The sequence below is a fragment of the Scleropages formosus genome, chromosome 13 (genome assembly GCF_900964775.1).
Source record: "Scleropages formosus chromosome 13, fSclFor1.1, whole genome shotgun sequence".
NCBI lineage: Eukaryota > Metazoa > Chordata > Actinopteri > Osteoglossiformes > Osteoglossidae > Scleropages > Scleropages formosus.
In genome coordinates, this window is record NC_041818.1 from 18,018,791 (window position 1) to 18,041,749 (window position 22,959).

The 22,959-nt window shown below is 41.2% G+C and overlaps 4 protein-coding genes across 4 annotated transcripts; 2 read left to right on the top strand and 2 right to left on the bottom strand.

The window, feature by feature from the left end:
• Positions 1-832: 832 nt before the first annotated feature.
• grpel2 (GrpE-like 2, mitochondrial) lies at positions 833-5,653 on the top strand. Its single transcript, XM_018756365.2, has 4 exons — positions 833-989; positions 4,411-4,567; positions 4,707-4,788; positions 4,877-5,653. Exons 1-4 carry the CDS (start codon positions 904-906, stop codon positions 5,224-5,226), a joined length of 675 nt encoding a protein of 224 aa, XP_018611881.1. The 5' UTR covers positions 833-903; the 3' UTR covers positions 5,227-5,653.
• A 695-nt stretch (positions 5,654-6,348) lies between these two features.
• On the bottom strand, positions 6,349-7,797 carry pttg1 (PTTG1 regulator of sister chromatid separation, securin). The gene is made up of 6 exons (XM_018756395.2): positions 7,689-7,797; positions 7,250-7,343; positions 7,013-7,161; positions 6,844-6,919; positions 6,577-6,732; positions 6,349-6,496 (listed from the first exon to the last, which is right to left on the bottom strand). Exons 2-6 carry the CDS (start codon positions 7,338-7,340, stop codon positions 6,417-6,419), a joined length of 552 nt encoding a protein of 183 aa, XP_018611911.1. The 5' UTR covers positions 7,341-7,343; positions 7,689-7,797; the 3' UTR covers positions 6,349-6,416.
• A 901-nt stretch (positions 7,798-8,698) lies between these two features.
• gabrp (gamma-aminobutyric acid type A receptor subunit pi) lies at positions 8,699-12,409 on the bottom strand. The gene is made up of 9 exons (XM_018756369.2): positions 12,338-12,409; positions 11,631-11,743; positions 11,135-11,202; positions 10,802-11,019; positions 10,631-10,713; positions 10,237-10,374; positions 9,690-9,842; positions 9,286-9,479; positions 8,699-9,019 (listed from the first exon to the last, which is right to left on the bottom strand). Exons 1-9 carry the CDS (start codon positions 12,388-12,390, stop codon positions 8,699-8,701), a joined length of 1,341 nt encoding a protein of 446 aa, XP_018611885.2. The 5' UTR covers positions 12,391-12,409.
• A 6,695-nt stretch (positions 12,410-19,104) lies between these two features.
• Positions 19,105-20,999, top strand: nhp2 (NHP2 ribonucleoprotein homolog (yeast)). The gene is made up of 4 exons (XM_018756351.2): positions 19,105-19,330; positions 19,599-19,668; positions 19,776-19,881; positions 20,347-20,999. Exons 1-4 carry the CDS (start codon positions 19,177-19,179, stop codon positions 20,470-20,472), a joined length of 456 nt encoding a protein of 151 aa, XP_018611867.2. The 5' UTR covers positions 19,105-19,176; the 3' UTR covers positions 20,473-20,999.
• Positions 21,000-22,959: the final 1,960 nt, after the last annotated feature.

The following is a 22,959-nucleotide window of genomic DNA, read 5'->3' on the forward strand; positions in this document are numbered from 1 at the left end:
TTCCACCTCTGAAATGCCTGGGACACATTAAAATCAAAATTTACACAGGACTGCCTCATGTTAAAGGAGAGAGTGGCAGTATAAAATTTTGACATTTTGAGGATCGTTCTGTATATGCTACATAAATTCCCCTGATTCTCTATTAGTAGTGAATTTAGCTGTACTCAAGAATTACCTGTCTGCATCCAAATCTCTCCTTCTGTCGGTGTAATATACTCTTGTTTTCTGAGATGTACGTACCCTTTGAGGGAAAACGTCTGCTAAATGAATAAATCTCAATTTTGCTGAAGCATTAGTATCACACAGCTGTTTCTTCAGAGGAAACATTATAATTTGTGTGCGTAAACCAATCATACTGTAGCTTATGTTAAGAAAAAAATATGTATGTTGTAAAAAATGGCTCGTTTGTAAAATGCCAATTTTCCTGTTTTACAAATTGCATTGCAAAAAGACAACAGACAGGCCTACAGTATAATCATGTATACTTCTGTCAGTGTTTTTAAAATACTCGTAGAACCTTTTTCAGAACTCGAGCCATTGCACTGACTTAAATCGTTTAATACAATCCCATTCTGACGAAGCTCAAACATTGGATTAAATGAGATTAAATCGTGAGTTTTATTTTATCGCACACGTCACGTGCATAAATTACTGCACATAATATAGTCGCCATAGTTTACAGCACTCTTCACGTTGCGTGCACTGTACGTTACTGCAAAAGCACACATATGCATCCTTTTTTTAAAAACTGCAGAGTGCAAAAAATGTTGCACATGTAACGTACCACAACGGTACGCTACCATTGACACTCGCTTGACGGAGCCCAGTCGAACGGCATTGTGGGAAGTGTGTGCAGCTCAGTCTCGCGGCGATGCGAGCGGCGCTCACAAGTCTGGACGAGCTATGGCAATACGGTACCTGCGCTTAGCACAGAGAAACCTTCAAGACCTGAGCAAAGTACTGCTCTTGTTGCCGAAGAACAACAGCAGGTAACTGCGCGCCTTTTAAATTGTGTTCCTGTCTACGTGAATAAAGACGTTTACGTGATTTCAATGGAATTTGTTTGTTAGATCATAATGTTTTATACGCCAGTCATCATTAGTTTTAGTCTTATTAGATAAATCATGGTTTTACATTCATTTCCTGTCCATTACTTTCACTACTGATACTAGTAGTAGGTAGTAGTTTGACTTTGATCTTCTGAACGGACTTTGTTTTAGAAATCCATTAGGAATGTTTAAAGGTCACTTGTGTGGAATGTTAATTCACACAGATATGAGTGTGTGTGTGAATTTTGAACCTTTTCCGCTTGTTATTATATCCGTTATATTAATATTTTGTTTTACTGCAATATTCGTCCGTTTTTTTTGCCTTAGCCGTGTAGCGCAAAGGGGACACGTCGCGTCACATGACCGTGGTCTCGTGCCGCCACTTTTGGCTGTCCCGTTTATTTTCACACAGAACAAGAATAAGCTAAACGCGTGTCCGGAAAGCTCACTTCGTGACGCCTTGTGGAATTTTTAAACATTTTATGCTTTCGGACAACTTTGTGTGTGTGTGTTTTACTGTAATTTACCATGCCATGTCATGTCCATGGATTCATAAGTAAACGCAGAACGGTACCGGTCGCCCCGGGCGTTTTATAATAACGATGATGTTGACCGGTTATCGGTCGGTTCCAAAACCCAGAACCTAATTTTCGAGTCGTTTCTGCAAAGTTGCGGCTCGTGCCGCCGCGCGCGGAGTCCATTGTCAAAGAGCGCTGCCTCACGTATCGCCTCGTGAGGGAAGAAGAGGGGTGAGCGGCGCGCCCGCTTTGCGCTTCTGATACACCCCCGGGCCGGGAATCATGGGAGCGTATTTTACACACCGCCCTTTATATATCGCACTCCACGAAGCTGTGTGTTAACGTAGTAGTTTGCCAGCATGGTAAAAGTGCAGTTTAGCTGCAATTTATATCGTTGGTCTTTTTAAAAAAAAAAAAAAAAAACTAAAGAAAAAATGAAAACCAGAGTTCATATGTATGTGTGTGTTGGGCATTGGTGTGTAGCTTTCATATATATATAGTGGGAATTACACAATCCTGGTAACTGGATACTGTTCAGACACGTGAGTTTATCACGCTGTTTAGAGCCACTTGACCGTGTGGCTCAGCTGCTATTGAAAAAGTGTAAGAATGTGGCCACAGTGTTGGGGAAAAGTGTTGTGTCTGTCCACTGCTGAGAACAGCTGTTTGGAATCATGGTAGAGCCTAGGCCTCCATCTTCTCACTGTGTGTGTGTTGGGGGAAGACCCATTCAGTTTCACGCCAGCAAATTCATTGACATCTTGAACGAATTTAGGCTTCAAAGTGCTTTTGATCATTCTGAAGATCATCTTTACATAAAGCACTTTTTTTCTGAAAGCAGATCAGATGAATTGCTGAAGTTTGCAGCTCCCACCTGGAATAGTTTGTTCCTGCAAGGAATTTTATTTTATACTTCTATGGGGAGGGATAAAGTGAGCAACTGCTGTTGCCTGTGCTTAAAGGTGCGCAGATTTACCAGTTAGCGCTTAAGTAAAAGTATGGGCTCGATTCATTTTGAGACGAAACCTGAGAAATCGGGCGTTACGCTAGTCTAGAACTGGCCTCAGACTCACTTCTGGTGGACAGTTTCTGCACCAGCACGTTTGCTTAAAAATGCAGAGCCGTCTTTCCTCGGTAATCCTGAAAATACCTGCATTTAAAGTTCACAAAAACAAGCCAGAAAATGGAAACTCATTGTTCAGAAAAGCAAAACCAAACACATCCTTGCTGTATAAAAGCAGCGTAAAGTAAGTGCACAGTAAATTACTTTTGTTTGTTCTCTGGAATTCAGCTTCATCACACACATGGTATAAGCCACACTACTATTCAGGTGTTTTTGGCACATGTTAGACATCTTTGATTTCTCAAAAGTATCTTCAAACATGACTTGGAGCTAAAGAACCTTTGTCACGGGTACTTAAACCACTGCTTTTTCCGTAGATATTATGGTATGGGTTAGGGTAAGGTGAGGTAGCAATGTTCTGCAGAGCTCAGCCAACACCACAGCACCTTCCTCTTTATCTTACCATTCATTTGATTATTTAAAGCCATTGTTTTCATGAACTTGAACAGAATGTTGACAATTTTGTTTGCACTGACAGTTAAATAATGGGACACTATGAAAATGTGAAAACTGAAGCTGTAGTCTTTTTCTAAGTGGTCAAATTTAAACAGGTGTTTCATGTTGGTGGGGTTGTTCAGGCCTACATGGCAAGACATGAAACAATTCTTCTGTCTTTTCTCTATTGCATATAAATCCATAGTAGGACTGAAGGTAAGGCTTAAGTCCTTACCTTTCATTGTGAACTCTGAAACTCAGCACTGTAGCTGTTCTTACATTTCCTCAAACCAGTCCAGTCTAGAGTGAAGTAAAGACCTTCACCACACCCAAATTTTGTTATAGCTGTTCATTGGGAGAAGGCCTATAAAACTGCTGTTCTACTGTCTTCTCACAGAATTGAGTTTTAGCAAAGTATGATTTCACATCTGAAGGATTCAGACCAGATGGTCCAGTTTGTTTCCTCAGTGAATATGGCAGTAGAACCATCCATTCCATACAGTTAGCTGGAACTTTTTAGTGGCTGAAACAATCCTCCATTACTGTTTAGCTATGAAAAGAAGTTACCAAAAAGCATGTTGGGTATTTTACTGCTGCTGCATTTCCACTATTACTCAGAAACAAGGGAACTGATCTTGTTCCAGCAAAAAAGTAGACACCTTATCTGAAGGTCATTTATCTCTTGAGATGTTTTAGATATTGAGCTAGCTACAAATAACAGTGGTTACATTAGTTGGATAGGAAGACAGTTCTAATTATATAATGTAAGTACTTTGTCTGATTTGTCTTGTCTTGCCACTTCACATTCTGGAAACCAATCTGTTTCAGTGAGGTATTTTTTTTCTAGTGAATTATTCCTACTGTGGCAGTAAAAAGATTTAATGTTAAAAACATAAAATGCTTTGCTGTTTGGTCAGTGGGGTCAACTGCAGTGTAAATGAATAGCATTTACATTTATTCATTTGCTTTTCTCTAAAGTGACTTAGAATGTTAAGCTACTTTCATGTACCCATTTATACAACAGATTAATTCACTCGTAGGAAAGAACTGGAGATTTCTAATAATGATACAATAATATTTTTAATATTTGGAATTACTATCGAAAAGAGGGCTGCAGTAGGATGACAGAATATAGTTATCTTTTTCTGCCCCTGAAATTATCATGTGGTCTTATTCAAGCATTGTTTTACTTAATACTCTGGCAAAGGAATTCTGCAAGCTGGATCATTTTTATTCAGTTCATTTCTGCCATTTATGCACTGTTGATCTACTCCCATATCTTCAGGACTGTAGCAGAGCTGTACAGCACTGCAGCTCAACGCAGCAGAGGTGACGACTTTCATGGCGAGGATGGTGTGGATGACCACAGCCACTCACTCACCGAAGCAAGGATTCTCAAAATGCGAGCCAACAAGCTGGAGCAAGAAGTCCGAGACCTGAGTGTAAGTGAACTAGCAGGAGGATAGGGCAGCATGACACCATTTATCCTTATTTCAGGTCTTAAGACACATCAGGCCTTAAGCTTTTTTTTCTTCTTCTTTTTTTTTTTTTTTTTTTTTTGTGTGTGTGTGTGTGTCCCAGGAGAGATACAAAAAAGCTTTGGCGGACTCTGACATGGTTCGGAGAAGAACGCAGAAATTTGTTGAAGATGCTAAGCTCTTCGGTGAGTGCAGATTGATTTGGGGGATTTTTGTTTCACTTTTTTTTAAAAAAAAAATTACCCTCTTCCTGAAATTTATTCATGTTGATAGGAATTCAGAGTTTCTGCCGAGACCTGGTGGAAGTGGCTGACGTGCTGGAGCGGGCGACAAGGGACTTTCAAGGAGAAGGACTAGGCCCTGAGGGCAGTACTCAGCTGTGTAAAGAGCTGGTGCATGTGCTGGACAAGCTGCAGTTCATCTTTGCAAAACATGGTCTTGAAAAAATGAACCCTGTGGGGGGCCGATACGACCCCTACGAGCATGAGATTGTGTGCCATGTGGCATCAGATGGCGTTGAGCCTGGCTCTGTTGCACTGGTCAAGCAAGATGGCTACAAGCTACACGGGCGGACCATACGGCACGCCCATGTTGGCATTGCCATGCACACACAGGTACACTGACCTCCCAAAAATCACCTGTCCACAGGCATCACCTGTCACACTCAAAATGAATAGTCTTCCTTGGGTGCATTTGGCATTCAAGTTTTTCATGTTAATTTTCACATTTTGTACAGTAAATGTTTATTTATTTTTGTTTGATCATTTTCTGAAGTAATAAAATATTAGTCTGTGTTTGATAAATTGTATAGCAGATTTGGCAAGAATAAGGGTAAGTCCCCCCTCAGTCACTGAATGCAGAGTACTGTGTGTGTGGTGATGACTAGTGATTTGAACGCTTTGTTACGCATGAGGTGAGAAATGGTTTGCTTGGGTTCGAGTCTATATGAGAATGGGAGGTGAATCCTTGCCCTCGGTGACAAGGAGCAGAATATACATGCAGTTGTGGATCTATTTTTTTTCCCCACAGCACCTTAAACTATTTATAAAAAACTAGTTTGCTAGTATTTAATGTAAAATACTGTAAGCACTGCCAGTTGAATGGGAGGTATGATTCAAGGACAGCAGTTTGTATCAGCCTATTGGATAAGTGGAACACATACCAATTTGTTCTGAACTGGGACTATGTCATTGCTAGAATCACAGGGGGGCTAGATTTTAGAATCAACTTGGGGACTGAGTAAGTGGACTACACACTAAATGCCTGTTAAAGTACATGAAACCAAAGAGTGTAAGATGGAATTAAAAGTTGTGCTGAGAATTTGCATTGAAAATAATTTGTGCATGAGTTATCTCCATCCACGCTGAACTGCAGAACTTAATTGTCTAGGTTTTTACACCCAGCCCCCCTTTTTGATTTTCTCAAGGGGGGGGGGGGGGGAAGAACAGCTGGGTGACCTTTGAACTAGTACACTTTAGCAATGGTGTCTTACAACCCAGTCACTATGCTATAAGTGATATGTATTGCAGTGCTATAATGCAACATGTCACTAGAGAAGTTTCTACAAGTTTGGCGAGCGCATTGCACTAGTGAAGTGGTGCAGGACTGCAGACTGCTTGGGCACAGGAGGATTATGTTCTAAAAGCTTCCTTTAACTTAAATATGGGTAGAATGCCACGTAAAGACTAAACCTCACAGCCACGTTAGAAGTTTCAGCACATGATCAACACTCAAGACAATATCCACAAACACAGATTAAAGCCTTTATTTCTAAAAAAAGGGGAGGAGAAGAAAAAGAAAACGGTGGGGGGTGTCAGTCTTCCATCTCAGGAGGCAAATCCACAGTTAACTGGTTGACCGTCTGGAGGAAAGCTTCCAGTTCTGCAGAAAAACCTGAAACCATTCCGTTAGAAAGAGTCAGGGGTTACAATGGAGCATATTTACAAAAGAAAACGGTTCCGTCCAGGTCTTACCACGTCTCATCTGCACTGGAGAAGTAGGTGGACAGGGCTCTAGCTCATCCAGCTCGTCGTCCTCCGGCAGAACCGGGGGCCCCGAGACGCTGCTCAGCCCCGCCAGGCACAGATGACTGAGACGGACCTCCTCCGGCACCTCGAAACTCTCGAAGTCTGAGGGAGGAATTCGGGTGTCTGTCAGCTGGAGGACCCGATCGGCTCAGCCGCGCCTCCGACACGAACCCACCTCGGCCGACAGTGCCATTTCGTGGGCCACTTACTTACCCAGTGGGTTGTACGGAATGAACTTCTCCACCTCGGGGTACTCCTCGGCGTTCTTCTCCGCTTTCGCTCTCGCTGGCTGGGACGCAACAAACACCGCCGTTACACCGGGCGGGAAGGGAACTCGGAGACTGGGGTTCGGGGAGGGCGGTCGGTCGGACTAGTTACTCACTATGGCCACGCCGGGCTTTCGACTCTCTTGTGTCGAAGAGGAGACCGCGGCGCAGACCTTGTTCAACGGCCCCAAAGCTTTGCGGCCGGACTGCGGATGATTCCTGCTCGACAGAGGGGTCTTTAGACACTTTTCGGCATAGACCCCACCTGCAGGAACACAAATACGTAAAGTCACCCTTAGGGAAAGTACACGGCTTGCGGGGCGGATCTGTGTCAGGATCGGATGCGCAGTGACCTGGAGCGGACTGGAGCCGAGCGCGCTGCTTGGATGGAGCAGGAGTGCGAATGCCGTCGTTCTCTTGGTCAACGTAGACCAGGGTCGCCATGATCTTCCACAGAAGATTTCAAGATTTAGCGAATTACAGACACAAATTACGCAGGTCAGGAGGGAAGCAGTACAGCTCCATATCATGCACAACACCAGCTACCACGTCTTCAAATATATACACATTGTATTTTCTACCAGATGTACGTCGCTTTGTCAAAAAAAACATCCGCTAAACGAATAAATGTAAATGTAATCTTCACTAAAATGATGACGGTTAAACTTAAAGTCACACCAACTTCACGAACGATACTGTACTAGGGGGCTTGTCTTAAAGTAGAGAAACGCTTTTAAACTGAAAAAAAATAATTCCAATACGCTACAAACAACAACTCGTCCATCAACTTACAGTTGACAACTCAGTAATCAGCGTTCCGAAATTTTAATAAAAGATAATTTCCCCTTATAAACGCCACATCTGGCCAGTGCCATAGGCGACGTTTTTAAATAGGAGCGCGTCTTCTTATTGGTCCACAATGATGACGTATTGGCTTTTCGAACATCAACTGCGTCCCTTGATAGGATAAATTGCCCTCGAGCGCGTTTTGTGAACATCGTGCCGTTTCCCATTGGTCCACGCTTCTCCGAGGTGCCTAACTCTGTTCACACTGCCACCGAGCGGTGTGGAAGATCATTACAATGGCAGGGCAACTGTTACTATTTCAACATGCCAGAAATTGAAAAAATAAAATAAATATGTGAAAATATAGAGAAAATGATACTGAAATATAGGCTACATCTCTATATTTGTCAGGAAACGACAGCTGAGAAACAATGTTTAATAAACATTATACATAGGTACAGACCAAGTGTATACATTGTCCCAGTGAATACAATATATTTTAATATGTTACATGAAAAATGAAAATATCATTTATACTACGTAGAAATAGTACAGTTTTATCAAAATCAAAATTAAAGCAATATCTATATTCATCCAATGTACGTATTTAAGTTTAACAGAACACTAGAGAATGGACGTCAGTGTTATTGTTCTTATGTTGTCTACAAACTGCCTCAAAAATATGTTTAAACAGTGTTTTCAAGCAAACCTATTGCAAGGTCTTTTTGAGAAGGAGAATGAAGGGTCAAGTATTCAGCCTTCTGTTACTGACAAACCGGGGTATTTCTGCTCTTCATTATCATATATAAAATAAGCTGTAAATATTTTTTGTGTTTTTAAATAGGGCTAGTTGATAATTAACAATACTTTTTTGGCCTGGTGCACACCAAAGTCTGCGATCTAAAGGGGTGATTTTTTAGCAGGACTGGTCAAATGGAGCTTCACACAAGCCTCAAGGAGCCAGGATAAAAGATATAAAGAATAACACATGAGGGCTTAGAGAAGGTTTTTCTCTTTTAGATGAACAGGTAATAAAGCCAATACAGCACATTAACAAAGAAGAAAGAGAGCGGAAAGACAGTGCGGGCATACCGGTCAATGTTGTGAGGATTCTCAACGCTAAATATGGATTTTGCTTTGCGTGAGATATCTTTTATTGAAGACAGACTGCAACCTTTAAGCGGCTGTGTTCCTCCCTGCTCTTCTCTACTCGAAATGGACTGGCTTCTGACACCTTCTTGCTTGGGGCTTTGTTCCATCAGCTTACTGGGATGGCTGGAGGTAACCAATGGTATGGCACCATTAGTGTTAGATTCATCAAACTCCCTCTGAAGATCCTGAGTAAATTAGGAGAAAAAATATCCTTAAAAAATTATCACATATTTATATTATTTATATATTATTATTATTATAATTATGTTATAATTATACACTTTCATAAATTGAAGACACTACACAAAATAAGTTTGTATTAATTTGACACAAATTTTAATTTAGTTTAACACAATTAAATTATTTAATTAGCATCTAGAGATACCCTGATTTCCCGATGAAGGGATGATACCGGTGTTTTGAGCACTAGGGGACAGACAGACAAACTTACTCTTTGCACGTCACTGATAGTCTGATGCTGCAATGTACAAAAGTGAGCACAGGCATACTCCAACAACGCCCCGAAGATGAAAGTGAAGCAGATGCCCAAATAGACATCAATGGCCTTGATGAAGCAGTTAGCATTGGGCAGGGATGTTCGGGAACCCATCATCAGAGTAGTCATGGTGAGGACTGTGGTTACACCTGACATAGGGAGGGACCAAATAAACACAAAAATATAATAGGGAGGAATCAGACTAAATTCTCAAGGAGTTTTGGTACATATGTTTTGTATAACTGTATGCATGACTATGGGGATGTGTGAAGACCATATGCAGGAAGAGCAAGCTACACCGGTGTTGTCCGGGATATATGTGGGATATTAAATTTTGAATTACAGAGCCTGTGACTGACCAATGCAGGTGCGAGCTGGGACCGAGGACTGACTGATCCAGAATGACACCCAGGACAGCACCACCAGGAGGGTGGATGGCACATAGGTCTCCAGAATGAAGAAAAGCACATTCCTGCGCAGGGAGAAATGTAGTACCAACCTTGGATACAAACCTACCGTAAAAGGAAGAGAAAGAGAGGGGTCACTCTGGATAAAACATGCATTCAAATCACACAAACATAAAGTGTGCAAAACAGGTATGTCAGTCATAAAACATGCATTCATTTGTAGACACACTAGCAGTTACAAGTTGGAAAAGTAACCAATGGACAACATTTTGCAACTGTCATTTCATATGAAACTTATAGTGATCAGTATATTCAAAACATGTCTATAATTTTCCATTCAGTAACCTTTGCTTGGAAAAATGTGCCGGCATTTGCCGAACAGAACTGAGAGTGCGAACGGTCAGAAAAAAAGAGTGTCAGTCTGCTCTGCGCATATCTAAACACGTCCACAAGTGTTAAAAAAAAAACTGCAGAAATAGACGCAAGTGCAAAAACACACCTGTCTCGTAGACAGCTTGTGACACAGAGGTGTAGTAGCTCTCCACGCTGTATTGGGCCAAACGGAGCGTGTCCAGGCCACGGACAGAGTCATTCCCACGCGTCCAGTAAAACACCACATCTTGCACGTTATATCCCCCTAAACACACACATGCTCACACAGTTTTAATGGCGTTTTCTAAATTCTCTGAAAGAGGCATACAGTAGTATATTTGAAAATGAACACTAATTAAATGTTGATAACGAAAGTGAAACCTCTACAATTATATTTAGTAATTAAAAACTGATCATACGGTGTTTTTTTTTTACGTTGTCTTGACTGATAATGTGACAGGGTTGAGGGAGCAGGGTGCTTTATGGGGATGTAGGGATGTGCAGAGCGGGCTGTCGCTCACAGCTCTCGAGCTGCAGGGAGCACACTTGTCTGTCCATCGGGTACTTGGTGAGGTCCATGTTACAGGCGATGGTGGCTGTGATGCTGCAACACAAGGCAGGAGGAGGTGGAGGGAGGGTGAATGCATTTGAGAGAACAGCGTCAGCATCGTGGCCCCAGGGCCGCACCGTACCGGAGCGCATAGAGCACCGTGCCGTTGCTGAAAATACGGATGAGCCTGTTCTCCACGGTGACGTCATGCAGGAAAGATCGTTTGGAGTCTGGGATGAAAGTGTCGGGGATCCAGAGCAGAGAGACCAGCCGCCCATCCATGCTCACACTCTCATTCCCAGGAAACACCAGCCGGGAGTCCGTCCAGCGTTGTCGCAAGAAGATGGTCGCTGTGTAGTCCTGTGAAGAAGAAAACGTACAGGAAGGACATACAGGAGTTCACGTTAGGGCGTGCTGAGAGAGTCTTACTCAATTAAATGAGCTTATGTGTATGTATGACGTAGTGTGCAAATACCATGTTAATTTCAGAAATGGCATCTATGCTAGCAATGTCCAGACTCATCCCGATCTCCACAGGACCTTCTGAGGAGACATGAAAAAGAAATAAAGTACGAGCTTAGTGATCTATGTAAGACATGTATTGTAGACATGTATGTAAGCAACACTACACCATATCATTATGTATTTTAATACAGATTATATATTATGTTTCTTTATTATATTATTATTATTATTATTACATTTGTTATTCACATACAGTTATACACACATACAGTTGCAAATTCAGGGTTTTTTAAAAACCATTTCATTGGTGGTTTCTTATAGATGTACAGATCTCTGCTTTTTCTCCAGCTGAATTTGGAGAACAAGTTAATTTCAAGCTTAATAGTTTTTTCTTTATAGTTTAATTTTTTGCTTCATTTCTAACGCTATCTAGTCTCAATGTTCTCTTCATTATCCAGAGATGAGTATTTTATGGATAATCTGTTTATTGTGAATTCCATTTTCACCATTGAAGTTGGGCCTCAAGTAGCGGTTGTACCCTTTCATCAGCTTCTGGATGGTGGGCAAAAGTTGAGAGTCATTCCAGTCGTCAAGCTGTGATGCGGAAAACACTCCTAAACTGCAGGAGGGAGAAGGGGGAGTAGGAAAATCAAGGATTAGAGATATGCTGTTCATTTGTGTTTTGTTAATAATATGTGAAGTTTTTGTGAGAAAATTCAATCTGCAGTCCTGATGATATTCAGTTTCAGAAGCTGGTCTGATAAACTGCCTGCTTTCACCTAAATGACACCAGTTTCAGCTCAACTCTGGACAGCCGCATTGCCCTTTGCTCATAGGATAAGTAAGAGTAGCGTGTGCTCTTTGCTGTGCTGTTACCACCACTATTGTACTGTGAGAGACTGTTCAGAACAGAGGCTAGTTAAACTGGATATGGTCTTTATAAATATGATATGTGCATATGCTAAATGGAAAATCCACATTTTGTAATTAAGGCGTTAGTCAGACCTACTTGTTACCTTAGGAAGGAGGTGTCATTAACATGAGATGACGGTGCAGTAATAACTATAACATTAAAGCTGGAAGATCATGAAATATTAAAGACTTCTGGGCGTATTCTAGGGACAAACCTGCCAAATCTAGCACAGTTTGGAAGAGTTCCCCGTCTCATTGCTGTCAGAGGACCTAGCAATCATTTCAATTTTTCGGTTCTCACCTTTGTTTTAAAGCCAGGCCTAAAGTCAGACAGGTCAAAAAAAGGATCTGCATTATCAAACCCAACTGACACGACCTGTAGCGAGAGAAAAGACGGAAATGTTAAGAACTCCCAGTGCACATTTGTCAGTTCGTGTCCTGTAAGCCTTAGGCTGTTTCCTGACATCTGAAGCCTGAACAACTTAAAAATAACGTGAATGTGAAATTTTTAATATGTACTTTAAGAAGGAAAATTTTATACAATGTGACAGCGCTGCTTTCATGAGTTCAGAAACCGTAACGCCTGACTGAATAATTGAAGGCCAGCAGTTCTTCAGGCATGATGCATACTTTTCTGTTAAAACTGGTTTACACCTTAGGAGGTGAAGCAAAGTACGAAAAAGCAAAATGCAATGTCCCTGAGGACAGCACTGCCTCTTTATTGCAGCACAGACTACAAACACACTGTTTACTGCACCAAAATGCATTTCTATGTTTATGCCTATTGTTTGTGTGTACTTAAATATGATTTTAGATTGTGTAACTTTATTTATGGTGAACTTGATCTTAAATCACCAACTGAAATACTTTGCAGAAATGACTATGAAAACATGCCATTCGTCTGAACAAAAAGTTATGAAATATCCAAATCAACAAAACGGTAATAGATTAATCAAAATAATGATAGTAGCAACAGGTTCCGTTTGGATCTAGGAAATAATTCTCTGACACCAGAAATGCTTGATCATTTCTAGTCCTGGAAGATAATCTATCAAAGAATGAACAGTACAAGGGATGGGATGACTCCGGATGCTTTCGGTCTGCCTCTGCCTTCGTACCTGTCTATTCCGCTGTCAGATCCTCTTTGTACTCCTGCTGCTTTCTTCTCACCCTGTGGAGTCTGTTGTCTGTGTCTGTCAGCTCTGTGATCATGAAGGTTTGGTTACCTGTGTCAGTTGCTATTGCGGAGTAGCACTCTCGCTCTCTTTCCTTCCCGTCCCTCCGAAAGTGCTCCGCTGATGGTGTACCTGTGGCCGAATGATCCCTCTTGTGTCAGTAGCCCCTTTTATTATACCGCAGCTTTGCTTCCAGACTCACATCACCGCGCTCTCCCTCCCTCCCAGAGCTTCCTCTTGTCCCGTCATCTAGTATTCCTCTGTGTTCTGTCTTTTTCTTCCCTCTCATCAGGACCCCCCCCCCCAAACAAGCACACTCTGTTTCACCCTTTGTGTTTGTTGACAGTTACAGCATTTTGTCTCTATTAAGCTCCCTCTGCTTTGGGTGTTGTATAAATCACTGTAGTGAGCAGCAGTGAGGACGCATATTGCGTGTGTGTGTGTGTGTGTGTGTGTGTGTCTCATGTTCATTTCTACCCCCTTAATCCTTTTCCGGTTTTTCTTTCTCTCTCTTTGCTGGTCTCACTAGAATGACAGTTCACACAGTAGAATAAGAGTTACTGTTTTGTTCTTTGTCTCTTCCACTCTTCTGCTCTCTTGGCTTTTCTTATCCTTTACTGTCTCCTTGGGAACATATAGACAAGAGAAGCACAGATACACTGATACACAATAACTGGTATGGTATGCGATGTGTATAGTTCAATTGATCCACCCTCACTGATGAAATGGGCATTACGTCTTGTTCTGTCTGTCCTTCTTTTGCTGTGTCTTGCCTGTCTCTGACTCACTCTTGTCTTTGGTCCCTTTTATTCACTCCATTCCATGTTTCAGCATATTAAGACCCTCTTTTCTTCTTTTTCTCTTTTTAATGTTCTTCAGCAATGTTTCTCTTCTGTGTCTCTTCTGTCTCTATTCCACTGTCCACTTACTTTGTCACACAGAGTAACACAGTCCTTGGGGACTGCGGAACTGCATGCACTAGATAGAAGATCACCCAGTGGTGTAACAACAAAGGAAGTTCACTGCTTCATGTCCGGGGAGGGAAGGTCCTGTGTTGTACCTATCCAGCTGTGAATGTTAATTAAGCTTTGTAAGTGATTAAACTTTACATAAAGGCTTCATCTGAACAATGAAATTGCTATAACATTCAACCAAGCTTGATAAGAATGTAGTAGCGATACCTGGTAACTCAGTGATAACCGAAGCACGAATACACTGTTCCACCATAGTCTGAAATGTGTACGTGATATGCAATGTGTAATGATGTACACACACACACACACACACACATTTTCAGAACCACTTGTCCCTTACGGGGTCATGGGGAACCGGAGCCTACCCGGTAACACAGGGCGTAAGGCCGGAGGGGGAAGGGGACACACCCAGGACGGGACGCCAGTCCGTCACAAGGCACCCCAAGCAGGACTCGAACCCCAGACCCACCGGAGAGTAGGACTGCGGTCCAACCCACTGCGCCACCGTACCCCCTGTGTAATGATGTAATGATATGTAATTGTGTCTGATTCATATGATGGCATGGAATATGTGCTTTTAACAGCATTTTATTCTTACTGTGTGTGCACGTATATGTATTTGTGTGTTCCCACTGTCATGAGGGTGAATTTGATCAGCATGGGGGACAGGACTCAGAGAACCAGAGATGTATGTGATGGGTTGACTCATCTTCTGCCTGAAGGAAGACCCGTCAGCACCTGACTTGTGAAGGTCTCTCACTCATCTTCCTGGACTTTCCCAAACTGCCCTCCCTCTGCTTGTTTCAGTGACACAAAAAACTGACATAACGACAAGGATCTGACACAGTGAGACTCGGAAAGAAACGACTCGAGACCTAGGATGGTCAGTATGTGCTCAAGAAGTGATACTGCCACTGCCATTACTGTTAGCTTATTTTGAATTTCTCATTACATTTCCACTCTCTGATTGGATGATTCCTCTGTGACCAAACCAATTTTGAACAATTTATCTGGGGAAAACACAGTATCAACCCATCACATGCAAAGCGGGGCCAGATAACAGGAATATAATCAGATTGTCTCCTTTGAAGTCTCTCTGTACTCTATGGAGGAAAACACATTGAAACACATTTCAAATGGGAAGGTATTTTAAAACCTGAGGGATGGGGGGCTTACTGACAGCAAAAAAAAAAAAAAAAAAAAAAACATGTATCTCTCATCTGTATTACAAGGGGTATCACCTTGGTTTCACCCTCTTTTGTTACACTTCTGACTCCTTCAAGCAGAGGCAGGGGCACTATCTGGAGCTAAGTACTTGCTCAGATCATCTTTTTTTCCATTTAGTAAACTACACCACAAATGGGAACCCATGCCCCCCATGAGGATAGCCACAAACTCAAGTTACAGCTGCTTTTTCTCCACTGTGCTGCATTGTTCTTAAGAGACTCTTTCATCCAAACCCAGGAGGTGATTTTTCCCTCCATCTGTTTAACTCTCTGTGCAATCCAAAGAGCTCCGCGGTGTATTAAAACTTCTGCTAACGCCTACTTTCCATGTATGCTTGTAAAGATTCAGGCCTTGCTGATGGCACTTATGCTCCCATTGTCATATTGTGTCAGCTTTTTATTGGTAATGTGGATCATGTTTTCAATAATCATGTATTAGGAAAGTTAAACAGTAATATTTCCTATATATTGTACTTTTCAAATGGTTTACAAAGAACAAGGAACAACTAAGAAAACTTATCATAATGAGCCCCAGAGTTCAAATTCTAAGTATTCAGTGTCCCAGAAATTTCAGTTTTTTAATTCAATGTTAGATTGACATGAACTGCAGTTCTGTGTGATTCATAGTTCATGACTCCTGACTGAACATGTTAGAACCTCAGTGCTCCCTCCCCTCTGATGACGTCCAATTGGCCGTGTTTCAAAGATGTCAAAGATGGCATATTAATAAACAGCCATAAGAACTGAAGGTAGACTTGTCGCACTGCACTACAGGGGCAGTCATATAATTGTTCCAGCTCTTTATTTTTGGTGAAAGCTTTAGGCTTGCTGGTTTTTTAGTCCCTTAGCGTGTGTAAGTATTAGGCCAGTATTAGTCACTATGGGGAAGGCAAAACAGCAGCCTCAGTGGAGTGTAACTCTTCGACAAGCTTCTCCTGTTTGCAATTCCTCTTTATGTCAGGAAAACTCACCTCAAATCGAAATAGTTGGGGAAATTGCACGGGACTTCCCATGCTCCGCACCACCTTTTCTCAGGAGTTTTAAAAATATGTACCGTTAAATTGAGCTCAGTGTGAAAGAAGAACGTAGCACACAAACTGCCATACAAATTCCCTCATATGTTGTATGTAGTGCAGATATTTGCACTCAGTAAATACCTCTATAAAGACCTCTTAACAGTTTCTCCCTACACCTGTCAAAAACTGTGAATTAGAGTGACGTACAGTAATGATTAACTAGTGTAATGCTCCACCTATTTATACAGCAGAGCAGTGTAACACACACTCCCTCACACACACTAAGTCACTAGCTCACCTGAAACACAGGTTTTAGAACAGTGAGAGGAAACGAGAGCATGTGGAGGAAATCCACAAGAACAAGAGGAGAATATGCAAATTCCACAAAAACTGAGCTGGATTTGGACCCATGTTTATTTCATCAGCTCTACCCACTTTACCACATGTCCACAGTAATACAGACAGTTCAGTAACACAGTGAAATAACACAATTTAGAGATCACCGCTAGTATAAATTAAACAAAGACGGACACATTTCACCTAATAAAAAAACACTGCACACAATGCACTCTCAAACCCCCAGAGACACCATGAAACAAATCAAATACCATCAAAGACAGACAGATTTATGATCCAAATTGACACGTCAGAGGAAATAGGGCGTGAAAGAGCAACGTTTGGGGGTAAGAGCTCTGAGGACTGGAATGCCAAATGTGGAGACTTCCTTCCGAGGGGACATTTCAACAAGGGATGCAGCTGGGAAGACTTTACCTGTGGCTTATGCCAGGAGAAAATGCATGAACCATCAGGGAGATGCGGAGTGAGGGACTGAGTTCTGGGGAAAAGAATGAAGGGCTCTGGGGGTAGTAATGCTTTTGTCATTAGTTCATCTGGGAATATGCAAATCCAGATTTGTCAGTCAATCCTACCTTCAGCCACTTTCTCACTTAACCTTGATATTACACAGGGTAACATCTGTCCTCTATCTCTTTATCTATCCTCATCCACAGAGGACACAGGAAGTTACTTCTTCCCCCTGCTTTTGCTTTCCACCACATTTTCCTTTTCTCTTCTGTTGATCTTAGACTTAATATGGCTTTGTACATTGCATCTCATGAATGAAGATTGTAATCGGCTGGAAAACTGTTACCCCACTATTTTAGTCCTGGATTAAAGGAGGCATTGTCACAAATCTAATTCTTTCAGGCTCTGATTCTCATGTGCTCCAGCACACCTGCAATTTATGTGGTTCACCCACCTGATGACCAGACAGAGGGAAGTTTGAGCCACCTGATTGTTCAGAAAATTGATAATTAAATAAAAACACTTTTCCTGTGTATTGTGTTAGTATGTCCAGGAGGGGTGGGTGGTCAGTTGACCTCGTACTCCCAGAAGTTCATTCTCTTCCAACAGCCTCAGGAGTTTTATTTTCTACTGGCATTTTCTTGTACAAGTCGGCATGAATCCTGATTATTCCTCGCACTGATTGCTAATTGTTCCTTCTCTTTTTGTGTTGCCGCATTTCTATTTATATTCTCTTTAAAATCAAGTCAACATTCTATGCAGGCCACTTTACAGAAATAAATAGTATTAAACTGAAAATTTGTTTTGGACAGAATTTGCCTCTAAAGAAAAGGGCTTGGAGAATCAAGTCTTCTGCTGCCTTTTGCCCTTTAATATACCAACATTATTATTTATAAAAAAAATATGCCTGCATTATTTTTATAAAAAAAGCTTCTGTGCTGAAACAATCCATATCTCTTGGCTGTACCGTCATTTCAAGCAGTAATAGCCAACATTTGCAACATTAGTGATGGTGTCTTTTAAATCAATGTAGTGGCACCTTGACAAAAAAGTATCAGTTCTTTCAAAAGCATGAAAAATTTCTGGGTAATTCCAAACTTTTGAGCCCTAGTGTGTCTCCTCCAATCCACTAAAGACCCCTATACGTTCACAGTGCAGGACAAACGAAGGGTCACTTCATTACAAACTTGAGAATGTGCCAGTAACACCAGTCTTAACCAGGCTTAAAGAATATGTAGAAATAAGCCTGCAAGAAACTGTAACAAAAGTTAAACTTTACAAAATCACTGTACACCAAGTACCACTGGTGCAATTCTCCCTGTCCAGCTGTTCACTGAAAACACAAAAGTCTGATTAATATGTACTCCTGGGTCTTCAATTCCCACCTTTTCACATTTATACTCATTTATTAGTTTAAACTTTCAACACATTCCCCTGTCCAATGGAAAGAAGTTTAAAAAAAAAAAAAATACAATATCTTTTTTTCATACTGAATTTGCGCATAACAACAATAATAATGCTTTCGTCTGTTGCTGAAGTGAATTTCACAGTAGTGTTTCCTGCAGAGAATCACCAAATTGTCAGGTATTGGGGGACCGAAACATCCATATTAGGCAATAAACTACGTCTTGCTTGGGACAGGAATCCCTTCCATTTTACATTTTCGGCCTATGGTTCTCTAAAGCGTACACTCGCTTCACAGTTTGCGAACAAAATTTGGAGTGAAATTTTGCTAGTGTAGCTAGTAAAAGGAAGACTGCAACCTGTAATGACGCTACTCATCCTGCAGGTGGCAACAGTACCAAAACACTGCACCACATTCACTAGTACAGAAGAATGGCAGGAAGTGACGTAATTGTTCCGGTAGCGCTGCCATCCATGTGTTTGAGTTCTTGTACCGATCACGCTTTGGAGAGCGAGAGGCCGTTAGATTTAATAGGAGAAAATGACAAAGACCAAGAAGGAGAAGCAAGCGACGGAGGAGGAGGCGACTGGGACAGAGAAGTCTTACCAAGAGTTAATCGCTAATATTAACCCAATTGCGCAGCCTTTAGCCTCAAGGAAACTGAGTAAAAAGCTGTACAAATGCGTGAAGAAAGGTACGTCGTACGCGCGTGCGCCGTGCTCTGGTTTCGCGTGTAGATAGATGTAACCTGAAGACTGTGTAATACTCTTTTACGGTGTTGATTATTAATAATAAAATAGTTTTCAACGTTAACAGTGCTTTTCTGAAATGTGAAGAACGCTTTGCTACGTAGCAGCTAGGAAATGAAGACTAAGTTGGCATGATTGTGTTTACATAACTAGTATAGCATCAAAATGTTTGAATCAGTTTAATCATGCCTTTTTCTTTTTTTTTAAAATCAGCTGCTAAACTGAAGCGGATCCGCAGAGGGGTGAAGGAGGTTCAGAAGTTCATAAACAAGGGAGAGAAAGGGTAAGCCACAGGAGGCCCAGTGTTGTTGACCTTTCAGTTGCTGTGGTGCACGTGAGCAGGAACTGCTCAGATTTTTTTCCTACACTGAGTGTTCTGTTCTCGTACAGGATTGTGGTCCTTGCGGGAGACACACTGCCCATCGATGTTTACTGCCACTTGCCCATCATGTGTGAGGACAGGAGCTTGCCCTATGCGTACATACCCTCTAAAGTGGTGAGTATCCGCCCACCGGGTATTATGACCATGGCCTTGTAGACCTGGGAACTTGAGTCTCCAGGAAAGGTCTAGTTCTAGTACTGTAGGAAATTGTCCAGCTGTTATGACCTTTTATGTAATGGACGCATTTGTCCGAGGTGACTTAACAATGTTAAAATAATCAGATTTAGTAAGAACAAATTAATACATCTTTTCATTTATGCAGCAGTGTATTCTTACTGTTTCAGTTGAGAAACGATCAATACAGTAGCAGTGGGGTTCCTTCAGCAGGAACTTTCAGACTGCAAGGCAACAGTGCACTAAATGATGCCACTGTGTACTGTTTGCCAGCAATTCTTCTATATTAAGCAGTTTGAACTGCAGAAGGCAATGGTGTTTTTTTAGAGCAGTAATATTGTTTAAATCTGCAAATCTACATAGTGTTGTTTAGCACACCGTTGAACAAGATTGTTGCTTCTTTAGGACCTAGGCTCATCAGCTGGCTCCAAACGACCCACCTGTGTGATCATGATAAAGCCCCACGAAGATTATCAGGAGGCATACAATGAGTGTTCGGAAGAGGTGTCAGCCCTGCCCAAACCCATTTGAGCATGGACATAGACAGTTCTGGCTGATCTGGCGTGAACTCCTGAACATTCAGTGAAGAATTTTGAGAGTCATCCACATAACAGCAGGTTTTGGTATTGGCCCTCATCTATCCTCCATCTGATGGTCCATTCCTTCATCTTTCTGGCTTTTATATTCTTCATTTCTTGACCAAAGATAAGTGCATCCATCCACTCTCTGGGGACCATCAAGAGCAATCTTCATTTCACTGTGCCTTCTGTTGAAATGCACAGTAAACTTTAATTTTTTTTTTTTCCCCCCAGTGGGAAATTATACAGTGGAGAAGCAATTTTTCTTTTATAGACCCTACAGTAGCCCTCATATTAACCACTAGAAAAGATGTTAATAGTGGGGATGTGTCTTATCTACTGTTACTTCATGACCATTTGTTCAGATATTTTTGTAGTTTAAAAAGTTGTTAGCAGTGTGATTAAATACCTTTGGATTTTTTCCTAATTTGAAGTTCTAATTAAAGATATCCCTTACCTATTTAAGTCATCATGCCATTTGTCATGCATGAATATGAAATGGTCATCCAAGTTGCATTTTACATTTCTTTATTTAGCAGACACTTTTCTTTTTTGAATTTTAATTCAGTGGTTTAAATGAAAGTATTGATTCTGTTGTGTTCTGTATCTTGAATATGCAGAATGAACTGATGAGCTACTTCTCATCTGAATGCTGTTACCAATTCCAGCATGTTCAGATGTATATATCTTTTATAGGTTTATGGAAAAATTTAAGGAAAATTTTAAAAAATGGTGAACAAGATTGTCATTTTTATTATAGTGAAGTGCCATCAGTACAATCTTGGGATAAAGGATAAAATTATCCAGCTTCTGTGGTCTACTTCTCAAATGTTTCTCTCACGGCTTACAAATAGAACTTAAAAAAAAAAAAAGTCAGAGGTGCAGTAAATTTTTCAAAAATATGGAAACAGTTGCCCAAACTGTGGACATGTGAATGACTACATGTGTGGCCACCCTGTGATGCAAAGGTGTCCTGTCTCCTCTATACTGTACAAAACTGACCTAGCCTCATATCCTTCTAGGATAAACTCCGGACTGCTGCCACCCTTGCCTAGGACAAGCGATTCTGGGTAATCAGTAAGTGATGTCATACGTTGACAATCTAAGATTAACTGCGGTGCTTCATTTAGCACAAGACGACTGGGAGCATCTCCCAGGACTAGACTAAATGAAACCTCAATTTGTATTAATATGGACTCGCCACCCTTGCCGCAAGGTGGCAGCAGCGTGCATTTTCCCCAAATGTTCACTTCCGTAACTGGCCACTAGGAGGAGCTTTTGCAACACGCCTGTCGTTGCTGAAACGCGCCGCTCCTCAGCCCCGCGCTGCTGTTTCAGCCCTTTCCCAGAATGGATCTGTGCAGACAGCGTCAAAAACATACTCTGCCTAAGACAAGCAGTAGTTGCCACTTTCAGTGCTGATCATTTGTGTTGTATTTGAAGAGAAAACATGGTGTGTGTTAGGTGTTGAAACTGATAAACAGTGTATGGCTTCGGGACTTGTATAAGACTTGGGAGCCCTGGTTAAATGGTTGTTTACTTCATGTTGACATCTCAAATATTTTAGGGTGAAATAGCACCGATGCACACGCTCCTTTTCTGTTTGTGTATGAGATCTATTTTCCCCTAAATCTTCTATATAAGCCCAGAGAAGTCCATCAGACACAGTTGGTCTTTCTGAAGAAGCAGGATGGGGAGATTGTTATCCAGCAATTTTTCTTAGGTGCTTTCTAAGGAATATATAAATTGATGTGCTTGCAAAGGAAGATGCACGTTGGGATGCTTTGGGAAGCTATACCTTGAACAGCATTTTTTCCCCATGTTTGTATGACTAGGAGGTTCCCGTGTTCAAGTTTTTTTTTTTTTTTTTTTTTTTTGTTTTTTGTTTTTTGGGTCTCTTGCTTTTTATTGGAAACAGGCTGGTTTTTTTGAGGGTCAGAGGTCACAGACTTTCCATATTGATATCAGGTAGTCAATATCTGGCTTTTGTGCTATTTTGAATATATATTTTTAAAGCATAACCTTTTCACTGGCTAAAGACTTGATCAACAATAACAAATTCTGAGCATTTTTAATACTGGTATCTTTACTAAAAACTTTTATTATTTGTTATATTTATACAGTAGCTAGTTCTGGTGACCTGAAATAAAACACACAAAATGTTAATTTTTTTTTAGCTATGTTATTTCAGTGATGCCTTAAAGGGATGGATTACCATGTACAAAGAAACCTGTGTTTGAACAATGGAAACATGGAAAGCAAGGAGGTTGTTTAATATCATTTTGCTGAATTATTGTATGCTTCACTCTTAATACTGCAGGTATTATACTGAAATATTTAGAGAGTATGGAAGTGAAGTGGGACTTGGGGAGATCTAGAGAGAGGAGATGAGGATGGTAGATTAGACTGCAAAGGGGTCTGGAGTGGGAAGGAGAGAACA

Coding starts and splice junctions, on each gene's coding strand:
- grpel2 (XM_018756365.2), top strand. CDS start 904: ATGGCAATACGGTACCTGCGCTTAGCACAGAGAAACCTTCAAGACCTG. Junction 4,568..4,706: donor AAGAAGTCCGAGACCTGAGT/GTAAGTGAACTA, acceptor TGTGTGTCCCAG/GAGAGATACAAAAAAGCTTT. Junction 4,789..4,876: donor TGAAGATGCTAAGCTCTTCG/GTGAGTGCAGAT, acceptor TCATGTTGATAG/GAATTCAGAGTTTCTGCCGA.
- pttg1 (XM_018756395.2), bottom strand. CDS start 7,340: ATGGCGACCCTGGTCTACGTTGACCAAGAGAACGACGGCATTCGCACT. Junction 6,920..7,012: donor GAAAGCCCGGCGTGGCCATA/GTGAGTAACTAG, acceptor GTTGCGTCCCAG/CCAGCGAGAGCGAAAGCGGA. Junction 6,497..6,576: donor TCCAGTGCAGATGAGACGTG/GTAAGACCTGGA, acceptor GAATGGTTTCAG/GTTTTTCTGCAGAACTGGAA.
- gabrp (XM_018756369.2), bottom strand. CDS start 12,390: ATGCAGATCCTTTTTTTGACCTGTCTGACTTTAGGCCTGGCTTTAAAA. Junction 11,203..11,630: donor CTTGAGGCCCAACTTCAATG/GTGAAAATGGAA, acceptor ATGTCTCCTCAG/AAGGTCCTGTGGAGATCGGG. Junction 9,480..9,689: donor CCCAGCTCGCACCTGCATTG/GTCAGTCACAGG, acceptor TCCCTATGTCAG/GTGTAACCACAGTCCTCACC.
- nhp2 (XM_018756351.2), top strand. CDS start 19,177: ATGACAAAGACCAAGAAGGAGAAGCAAGCGACGGAGGAGGAGGCGACT. Junction 19,331..19,598: donor GTACAAATGCGTGAAGAAAG/GTACGTCGTACG, acceptor TTTTAAAATCAG/CTGCTAAACTGAAGCGGATC. Junction 19,669..19,775: donor ATAAACAAGGGAGAGAAAGG/GTAAGCCACAGG, acceptor GTTCTCGTACAG/GATTGTGGTCCTTGCGGGAG.